Source organism: Nerophis lumbriciformis, linkage group LG23 (assembly GCF_033978685.3).
Source record: "Nerophis lumbriciformis linkage group LG23, RoL_Nlum_v2.1, whole genome shotgun sequence".
Taxonomy (NCBI): Eukaryota; Metazoa; Chordata; class Actinopteri; order Syngnathiformes; family Syngnathidae; genus Nerophis; species Nerophis lumbriciformis.
Genome location: NC_084570.2, coordinates 41,112,598 through 41,124,160, shown reverse-complemented (window position 1 = coordinate 41,124,160; position 11,563 = coordinate 41,112,598). Strand labels below are relative to the sequence as shown.

The following is an 11,563-nucleotide window of genomic DNA, read 5'->3' as shown; positions in this document are numbered from 1 at the left end:
TGCTGGCCGCTCACTGTGCAAGGTGTTCACACTAGTTGGCATCACAGGTGATGCGAAAAGGAAGGCCATCAAGACCACAATGGAGGCAGCAGAGAGAGCCTCTAGATGGCTTTGGATCAGGAGGAGCGAACTGTGGGCCAATGCTACTGGGACACAAGCTGGGGTCTGATCAACCCTGGCTGGGTCACCTGAGGGAGGGAGTATGATGTTGAAAGACCCGAAACCCCTGGTGATCTCAGGCACATCACTGAGGATGTGTCCCAGTGCATCTGAGGATGTATCTTACAATAAATCATATTATATTATATTTTCCATCTGCATATACTTATAAAAAATATTTTTATAATTATTAATTTACTATAAAAATACGCAAACCTGTTTGCACTCCTTTTAAATGTATGAAACCGAATGAACGGATGCCATAGATACATTTTAAGTGTTAATTTAATTTGTCAAGAAATAGAGATAACATGGTTTTATATTTGTTATCTATAAATACTGTTAGGGGAAACAATGGTGTTACTCATTTAGCAGAAAAAAATAAAATACTTGCATTCTTTCTAAATGTAACAAATTTAAAACATTTTTGAAATATGTTTTTATTTTCATCAAATATACAGTAAATACACGGTATTTTAAATTGATGTAGTTATATATATATATATATATATATATATATATGATTCATTGTATAATTTGTATTTTAGGGAGAAAAAAATTGTGTTACTCATTCAGCAGAAAAAAATACTTGCAGTCTTTCTAAATGTAACTTAATAAATGGGCTGTGCTATATTTAAAAAAAAATATATATATATATATTATATTTGTATTTTTATCAAATATACAGTAAATACACCGTATTTTAAAATGATGTATATACATATGATTTATTTTATATTTTAGGGGGAAAAAAGTATTACTCATTTCGCAGAAAAAAAACTTGCAATCTTTCTAAATGTAACAAACGAACAAAAATGGGCTGTGACATATTTTTAATATTTTTTTTATATATTTTTATTTTTATCAAATATACAGTAAACACACTGTATTTTAAAATGATGTTTATACATATGATTCATTATATATTTTAGGGGAAAAAAAGGATTACTCATTTAGCAGAAACAAATACTTGCATTCTTTCTAAATGTAAATGGGCTGTGGAATATTTTTTTAATATATTGTATATTTTTATTTTTATCAAATATAAAGTAAATACACCACATTTTTTAAAAGGATGTATATACATATGATTAATTTTATATTTTGTATTGATATATTTTTGTCAATTGACTAGCCAAAACGTATTTCTCTTAGCGTATTTTCAAATGTAACAAGCAGAATAGACAGAATATCTCTATTATTGATTTTGATTATCTAATAAAAGCAACATCATTTTATATATATCAACTCTATTTTTCAGTATATTTGGATAAGTCATTCACTAATGAAAAAAATGCATTAATATTCCACTATTCCAATTGTTTTACTCAATTGCAGAAGTAACAATCCTTGTGTTGTGTCTTCATGCATGTTGTGTTGCACTTGTGTGTGAAAAGTGTTACACAAATCACGTAAGAATTGTTGGACTTTGTCTACAAGAAGGTCAAAGGTTGCTTTTACCACACCGACGCCATGCACACTGTCATGGTGCTGAATTAAGTGCTGAGCTCAGCAACAACACATTTCAGCTGTCCTATCATTCCCCGTGTAAATACGTTGAAGTCCTACCTGATGTGACCCCGCCATGTCCACCTGGGCCAAAGGAGGCGTGTATTCACAGACAACAACCGTTTCTCCCACCAAGCGAGTGCCTTTCAGATACTCAATGCTGCCTTCAATCCAAATCAATGATAGACAAATCCAAATAATGAGAAATATATTCACCTGTTTTGCGCTGTGGTGTCATGTGATGATGTTTACCGTCAATGTTGATGGCCCAGCTCACGTTCATCATGTCTTCTCCCGACACTTTCACCAGCTCCACCTTTAAATCTGCCAGCACAGACGGACTGTAGTCGCTGGTTGGAGGGAAATCTGGCGGGAAATACAACTATACACGTCAATATATAATACTAATTGATTAATTAATAATATAATATTAATATTAATTAATAATATAATACTTTGAGTGCCTAAAAAAGAAGAAGATAATGTTACTACAGTCAAGCGGTAATAAGTTTTATTAACATAATGACTTGGAAAAAGTCCTGAATTGTTGAATTACATTGTATGTACACATACATTATATATATATATATATATATATATATATATATATATATATATATATATATATATATATCCATCCATCCATCCATCCATCTTCCTCCGCTTATCCGAGGTCGGGCCGCGGGGGCAGCAGCCTAAGCAGGGAAGCCCAGACTTCCCTCTCCCCAGCCACTTCGTTTAGCTTCTCCCGGGGGATCCCGAGGCGTTCCCAGGCCAGCCGGGAGACATAGTCTTCCCAAAGTGTCCTGGGTCTTCCCCGTGGCCTCCTTCCGGTCGGACGTGTCTGAAACACCTCCCTAGGGAGACGTTCGGGTGGCATCCTGACCAGATGCCCGAACCAACCATTTATATATATATATATATATATATATATATTAGAGATGCGCGGATAGGCAATTTATCTCATCCGCAACCGCGTCAGAAAGTCGTCATCCATCCGCCATCCACCCGATGTAACGTTTGATCAAAACTGCATCCGCCCGCCATCCGCCCGTTGTTATATATCTAATATTAATTTAAAAAAAAAAAAAAAAGGGTGAAAACTACGCGAATTGCACCTTGTGCAGACAAAATTTTTCGATCGGACACGGAGGAATTAGTGATGTAAAAGACCACGTTGGGACAAAAAAACACAAGTCTAATGCCGTTGCTAGCGATACAAGTGGAAAACTTTCAACGTTTTTCGTCGCCCAAACAGATTCTTTGGATGTGATAAATGCCGAAGTTTTATTTACGGAGGCAATAATTGAGCATGGACTTCCAATCGCACTGGCTGATCACATGGGACAGTTAATAATGTAATGCAACCTTTAAAAATCATTACGCGGTGATCGCGATCCCAAAAATAAACTTTTCTTGCATGATAATGTCCAGAAAATTTCGCTTTATATTACTATAGAGTCCTTTTAACGAATGAGTTTGATGGTTTATCACAAACCTTAAATGAAATTCCATGGCCACCGTCCTGCTCTCTATATCAACCAGGGTGAGCCCCACCCCTTTCGTGAGCGCACTGTGCGCGGAGTGACCCCTGTTACGCGCCCCCGGCAACAGGGGTGGCAAGCAGGTAAGCTGCGCGGGCGGAGCGCGCGGAGTGACCCATGTTACGAGCCCCCGGCCACGGGGGTGGCGGGCAGGTAAGCTGCTTACCTGCTGCGCGTGACGCCGGCCGCGGCGAAAGCGGACGAGGCGGGGTGTCGGTGCGGTGGGCGCGGTAGTGACCCTGGACGTGCGTCGGGCCCTTCTCGCGGATCGCCTCAGCTACGGCTCCCGGTGGGGCCCTCTCGGGGGAAGGGGCCTCGGTCCCGGACCCCGGCGAGGCGTCCCTTCTCCGCTCCGTAAAAGTGTCCATCTCTTTTCTTTTTTTTTCTTCTGTTGTGGCATATGCTGCAGGTGCCTGCTCGTTTTTCGTATGTGGGTAACAACATTTAACTATGTATATATATTTCCCAATTGTTTTAACTGCCACCCGCAAAAAAAAAAAAAAAAAAAAATAAAAAATAAAAAATATCTAATTAATCCGCCCGACCCGACCCGCGAGCGGATAAAATCTTATTTTTTTTAATTTCATCCGCCCGATCCGCGGATAATCCGCGGACTCCGCGGTTGTGTCCGCAAACCGCGCATCTCTAATATATATATATATATATATATATATATATATATATATATATATATATATATATATATATATATATATATATATACAGTATATATATATATATATATGTGAGTGTGTGTGTGTGTGTGTGTGTGTGTGTGTATTTCTCTTTTGTTTTCATGTGTTTTTGCCTTGTTTTTTTGGGACTTTTTGAATCTGCACTGCAACCACATGACCACAATGACCACACACACACACACACACACACACACACACACACACACACACACACACACACACACACACATATATATATATATATATATATTTTTTTTTTTAAATTTAATTAAATTTTTTTAAACATTTTTTACGTGCAATATTATTTTTCTTTATTTTTCTCAGGCTGCTGCTTCTTCAGCTCTTCCGCTTCTGAAAAAACGGGGCCAGTGATTATGTTCTGGTCATTCAGCACCTCTAGAAAACTACAATAGTCATCTAACTAAGATGTCAAGGTGTTAATAATAGTATTGTGACACTTTCAATCATGTTTACGCGCGCGCGCGCACACACACACACGCACACACATGCATGCACACACACGCACACGCGCACACGCACAAACTTACCATAATCCTCACGACACTCCATTCTCTGTAGGCATAAAAAAATGACAGCTTTTAAACAAGTTTAAAATGCGGCAACTCGATAAAGCGACGCTCCTGACCTGTGACGTCACCAGGGCGGCGAGATAAAAGCTGGCCACAAGTGGTCGGGTCCACATGCTGACTCAGCAGTGGCGACGCGAGTGACTCCCTGCGAGTTTTTATGCAGGACACAAATCCTCCTCCAATAAAAAAAAAGAAAAGAAACAGAAAGCAAAAAAAGAAAAGAAAAGAAAAGCCGCACGCTGTCAGTGACAGTTCCGTTACAGGCTCCGCCCACTTTGAGCTGCTGCGACCCGTCCTGATCTCTTCTCGTTACCACGCCGGTAAGATGCGTTTTATTATTTTATCTGCCAATAACACCGTCTCGTCGCGCACGCGCACGGGATGTCTCGTCTTGCACGTGGACGAAGTGTCACTGATTGACAGGTGGACATGCGCGCTCCCGACAATGCAAACTCAACTCAACTAAAAAAAAAAAAAAGAAGTATGATACAAAAAACAAAATAATTTATAAAAAGATAGGTGAACGATTGAGTTTTGCAGTAAAAAGTCTGACCAGGTGCTCTTTAGTCACCACTGAGACGCTGATAAGCAAAGCTGTTGCGAAATTGGGTCGCATAAGTAAACACTTTCGTAAAAATGCTTAACTGGCTGCACGACACAAATTATGTAACTTTCCGTTTTATTTCTTTCTTTCTTTCATTTCCAGGCAGTATAAAAAAAGTGACTGGATATTTTGAGAGCACATGCAGGCTGGATTTAGTCTGAAATGTTATCCTGCTGGTGTACATCTGACCCACATGCACGCACTTATCTGCTTTATCAAATGAATATTCATGTATTCATCATGTCTCTTAAAGTGCTGCATTAAAGGGCCTTGTTGTAACTTTTCTCAGGTTTTTAAACTCCAAATCTGATTGAAAAAAAAAATGACACGTTGAACTACTTAATGTAGACACATTCAGGGCGTTTATTTCATTAGACGAGGGTCCTGTGCTTCAAAGGAGAGTAACAGAAGTGAGTTTTTAGCAGAGAATTTGCAAACACATGATATTTGGCCACATGGGATTTATGCTTACGGCATGTCCACACTAAATAGATAAACAAAAATGAACAAAAATAAATAAATAATAATAATTTGAGTAACATGACTGAAAGTAACAGGAGTGATTTTTTAGCATAATATATGCAAATACATGAACTATAGCCGCATGGTATTTATGCTAACGGCATGTCCATTGCTTTCGGTCTCCCCTTATGTGGGCTCTGTACCGAGGATGTCGTTGTGGCTTGTGCAGCCCTTTGAGACACTTGTGATTTAGGGCTATATAAATAAACATTGATTGATTGATTGATTGAAATAGATAAACAAAAGTGAACAAATTACATTTAAAATCATTTAGGTAACAGAACTGAAAGTAACATGAGTGAATTTTTAGCAGAGAATTTGCAAACACATGATATTTGACCACATGGGATTTATACTAATGGGATGTCCACACTAAATAGATAAACAAAAGTAAACAGATAACATTAAAATATCTTTAGGTGACATTTCTGAAAGTAACAGGAGTGAGTTTTTAGCATATAAATATGTGAAATACAGCCGCATGGTATTTATGCTAACGGCATGTCCACACTAAATAGATAAACAAAAAGTGAACAAATTACATAAAAAATATATTTAGGTGACATTTCTGAAAGCAACAGAAGTGAGTTTTTAGCATAGAATTTGCGAATACATGACATTTGACCACATGGGATTTATGCTAATGGAATGTTCACACTAAATAAATAAACAAATAAAAAATAATAATAATTCAGTAACATGACTGAAAGTAACAGGAGTGAGTTTTTAGCAGACAATTTGCAAACATGTGATATTTGGCCACATGGGATTTATGCTAACGGCATGTCCACACTAAATAGATAAACAAAAATGAACAAATTAAAAAAAAATCATAATTTAAGTAACATGACTGAAAGTAACAGGAGTGAGTTTTTAGTAGAGGATTTGCAAACACATGATTTTTGACCACATGGGATTTATGCTAATGGATGTCCACACTAAATAGATAAACAAAAATAAACAGACAACATTAAAATATCTTTAGGTGACATTTCTGAAAGTAACAGGAGTGAGTTTTTAGCATATAAATATGTGAAATATAGCCGCGTGGTATTTATGCTAACGGCATGTCCACACTAAATAGATAAACAAAAAATTAACAAATTACATAAAAAATATATTTAGGTGACATTTCTGAAAGCAACAGGAGTGAGTTTTTAGCATATAAATATGTGAAATATAGCCGCATGGTATTTATGCTAACGGAATGTCCACACGAAATAGACAAACACAAATGAACAAATTAAATCAATAAAATGATTTACGTAACAGGACTGAAAGTAACAGGAGTGAGGTTTTAGCATACTTTTTTTTTTTTAAAGACCTGAACTCTAGCCACATGGCATTTAAGCTAACAGCATGTCCAAACTAAATAGATAAAGAAAGATTAACAAATTACATTAAAAAATCATTTATGTAACAGGACTGAAAGTAACAGGAGTGAGTTATTAGCAGAGAATTTGCAAACACATGATATTTGGCCACATGGGATTTGTGCTAACAGCATGTCCACACTAAATAGATAAACAAAAAGAAACAGATAACATAAAAATATATTTAGGGGACATTTCTGAAAATAACAGGAGTAGGTTTTTAGCATATAAATATGTGAAATATAGCCGCATGGTATTTATGCTAACGACATGTCCACACTAAATAGACAAACACAAATGAACAAATTACATCCAAAAAATTATTTACGTTACAGGAGTGAAAGTAACAGGAGTGAGGTTATAGCACAATATTTGCAACTACTATACGTGAATTAAAGCCGCATGACATTTATCTAACAGCATGTCCACACTAAATAGATAAACACAAATGAACAAATTACATTAAAAAAATGATTTACATAACAGGAATGAAAGTAACAGGTTTGAGGTTTTAGCAGAAAAAAAAAAAGAAAAATACTTGGACTATAGCGGCATAGCATTTATGCTAGCAGTATGTCTGAACTAAATAGATTAAAAAAAATGAACAAATTACATTAAGACAATAATTTAGGTAACAGGACTGAAAGTAACAGTAGTGAATTTTTGGCATTAAATAGCAAATACATGTAATATAGCCGCATGGCATTCATGCTAATGAAATGTCAATACAAAGGAAATAAGCACAAATAACTACATAATACATATTATTATTCATCATTATTATTAAATATTTAGGGAGTGGACAGGACTGAAAGTAACAGGAGTTAGTTTTTAGCAAATAATTGAGCCAATAAGTGAAGAATAGCTACTTGGCATTTATGCTAGCGGCATGTCGACACAGGTAAATAAACAAAAATAAACACAAATTATACCAAAAAAAACAATTTAGGTAACAACACTAAAAGTAACAGGAGTGAAGTTTTAGCATTGATCAGCAAATACATTAAATATAGCCACATAACATTTATGCTAACGACATGTCAACACTAAATAGATAAACAAAAGTGAAGAAATTACATCAAAAAATTATTTAGGTAACAGAATTGAAAGTAACAGGAGTGAGCTTTTAGCAAAAAATATGCAAATGCTATACGTGAAATATGGCCGCATGGCATTTATGCTAACATCATGTCCACACTCAATAGAGAAACAGAAATGAACAAATTACATCCAAAAAATGATTTACGTAACAGGAATGAAAGTAACAGGAGTGAGGTTTTAGCACAACAACAAAAAAAGAAAAATACTTGAACTATGGAATGTATGTGTGGAGGTTGCCCTCCAGGGGGTTCTTCGGACCACCAAGCACTGACATGACAGTCCAGTTTCAAGGTTTACAACACTGTTTTATTTTTCAATAGTTCAGTGCGTTGCTTTCCAGCAATTGTCTTTTCGTGCTCCCTCTCGCTCCAGCTCTCCTCCAGCTCCAACCCCTCTCTCCTCTCCGGCTGTTGCCTTTTAACAGAGCGACAGGTGATTAGATACCCAGGCCCAGGTGGGCCATCTACGCACCTGTCGCTGATCTCGAAGCCGGACCTGGCACACCCCGCTTCGCTGCAGGTCCGCAGGCCACGCCCCCCTCCACAGTATGCTAGCAGTATGCTCAATCTAAATAGATAAACAAAAATGAATAAATTACATTAAAAAAATATATTTAGGTAACAGAACTGAAAGTTACAGGAGTGAGGTTTTAGCATAGAATTAGCAAATACTGTCCGTGAAATATAGCTGCATGGCATTTATGCTAATTGTATGTCCACACTAAATAGATAAACACAAATGAACAAATTACACTAAAATAATAATTTAGGTAACAAGACTAAAAGTAACAGGAGTGAATTTTTAGCATTGATCAGCAAATACATGAAATATAGCCACATGGCATTTATGCTAATGACATGTCAACACTAAGTAACAGAAACATAATTAAAGATATTAAAAATAATTCAGGTAACAGGACTGAGCTGCGATTTGATTTTAACATACCGTACATGCCTGTAAAAATAAAAGTATCAAATCTACAGAAAAAAGGAATTGAACTTCCTGTCAATCATGTGACTTGTGGAATATTCCGGATGTGTTTGGGTAACAGGACTGAGTGAAAACCCAACTGCACGACCTAAGTGTGAATTTGGACTAAATTGTTTTTTGAAAAAATAAAATAATAATAATAATTAAAAAAATAGAAACAAACGGTAAAGCATAGTTAAGATAAGGAGTAACACAAATATATATATATATATATATATATATATATATATATATATATATATATATATGTGTGTGTGTGTACAGACCAGCTCAGTGTCCGCCCTGAGACTGGGAGGTTGTGAGTTCAAAACCCGGCCAGTGTTGGAATTGTGGGTTGAATCACCAAATGATTCCCTAGCTTGGCGCACGCTGCTGTTCACTGCTCCCCTCACCTCCCAGGGGGTGAACATGGGCATGGGTCAAATGCAGAGGACAAATTTCACCACACCAGTGTGTGTGTGTGACAATCATTGGTACTTTAACTTTATATATATATATATATATATATATATATATATATATATATATATATATATATATATATATATATATATATATATATATATTTCAAGGCAATGTCTCATTTAAAAAAAATTCAATTTTTAAATAATGTATTATTTATTTATTGTTATTCATCATAAATGCAATCAGTATAATAATAATCTATTTTATTGATTTAATATTTATTTCCTGTGGATGAAAATGGCCCATATTGCAATTTTAATATTGTTTTTGGCATCTGTAGTTGTATGTTTTTCATACACTGTCTGGGTACTTGAATTTCAAAAATGTGGTTTGATGTGGTTGGAAAAAGCAGGTCGAGTTAAACATTCATCACCTTTCAGATCAATAAGTGACCCACAAGGATCTTTATGGTGTCAAGGAGGTCAGGTTTTCATGGTAACAACAACATTCTAATATCATCACACAAAAGTCGAAATTATAAATGTTTTTAATGTTGTGAGAATAAAGTCGTAACAAATATCATATTTTTTTTACAAAGTAAAAAGAAAAGTCTGGGTTGCAGGAAAAATGTCATAATGTTGAAAAAATACGTGTGTATATATATATATATATATATATATATATATATATATATATATATATATATATATATATATATATATATATATATATATATATATATATATATATATATATATATATATATATATATATATATATATATATATATATATATATATATATATATATAGCATTTTGTCCCTCTAATGCTACTAGATAAAGTATTTACTGCAAGAAATGTATTAGAATTATTTTAATTAAAAAAATATACTACCAATGTAAGATATAAAAAAAACTAATCTTAGTTATTTTATTTGAATAAACTAAAACTAACAGTATTTTATATACATTCTTTATACATTAGATTAATCTATAATCAAAAGTAAAACAAATTTACGACAAAAATGATTTTACTGTATAATGCTTAAAAGAAGCTAAACGAATACATACAGGATAAAATTTTTTATTATAGCAATAACACGGTTGCAACTTTTTTCTAGTAATGTTACGAGAAAAAAAGTTATGAAAATAAAGTTGTAACATCACAACAAAAAGATTGTGACATTGGAAGAATAAAGTCGTATTATTACCTGAATCTTTTTAATTTTTTTGAGAAACAATTTGTGTAAGTCATCTTAACGAGCATATATGTTTGTTACATTACGACTTTATTATCATAAAATAAGATTTTTTTTTCGAGTATTATATTTTTTCAGAGTAGTCCTAATACTTTGAATATTTGCACGACAGATATAAGTGAATTATATTTATATAGCGCTTTTTTCTCTAGTGACTCAAAGCGCTTTACATAGTGAAACCCAATATCTAAGTTACATTTAAACCAGTGTGGGTGGCACTGGGAGAAGGTGGGTAAAGTGTCTTGCCCAAGGACACAACGGCAGTGACTAGGATAGCGGAAGCGGGAATCGAACCTGGAACCCTCAAGTTGCTGGCACGGCCACTCTTCCAACCGAGCTATGCCGCTCCAAATATAAATATGTAAGGTTACAAGAAAAATGTTATAACGTTGCAATAATAAGGTTACAACTTTTTTTCGTAAAGTTACGGGAAAAAAATGTTACGAGAATAAAGTTGTAACAAAATTGAGCCATTGCAAGAATGAAGATGTATTACCGGAATCGAAATGTTTTTTTTTTTAGAAACAATTTCTGTAAGTCATCTTAACGCGCATATAAGTTTGTTACTTTACGACTTTATTTTAGTGAATTATGATTTTTTTCGAGTAGTATAACATTTTTCAGAGTAGCCATAATACTTTAAAAGATTTGCACATGGCAGATACATTTGTAGAAAAAAAAATCTGTGAGGTTACAAGAAAATTTTTATAACGTTACAGTAATAGGGTTACACCTTTTTTTCCATAAAGTTATGAGAAAAAAATGTTACGAGAATAAAGTTGGAACAAAATTTTGACATTGCAAGAATGAAG

General features: G+C 34.6%; 2 protein-coding genes across 4 annotated transcripts in view; one reads left to right on the top strand and one right to left on the bottom strand.

Annotated features, from left to right (window-relative positions):
- il17rb (interleukin 17 receptor B) overlaps positions 1-4,784 on the bottom strand; it is a 17,998-nt gene extending 13,214 nt beyond the window's left edge. For both annotated transcript variants that reach the window (XM_061985531.1, XM_061985532.1), the window contains exons 1-4: positions 4,554-4,784; positions 4,456-4,480; positions 1,921-2,034; positions 1,729-1,832 (exon numbers count right to left, since the gene is read on the bottom strand). In XM_061985531.1, the coding sequence (XP_061841515.1) occupies positions 1,729-1,832; positions 1,921-2,034; positions 4,456-4,480; positions 4,554-4,610 (300 nt within the window). In that variant the 5' untranslated portion in view covers positions 4,611-4,784. The remainder of the gene's footprint in view (positions 1-1,728; positions 1,833-1,920; positions 2,035-4,455; positions 4,481-4,553) is intronic.
- The window catches only part of chdh (choline dehydrogenase), a 26,498-nt gene continuing 19,530 nt past the window's right edge, over positions 4,596-11,563 (top strand). For both annotated transcript variants that reach the window (XM_061985529.2, XM_061985528.2), the window contains exon 1: positions 4,596-4,817. The gene's annotated coding sequence lies outside the window, so the exon portion shown is untranslated. The remainder of the gene's footprint in view (positions 4,818-11,563) is intronic.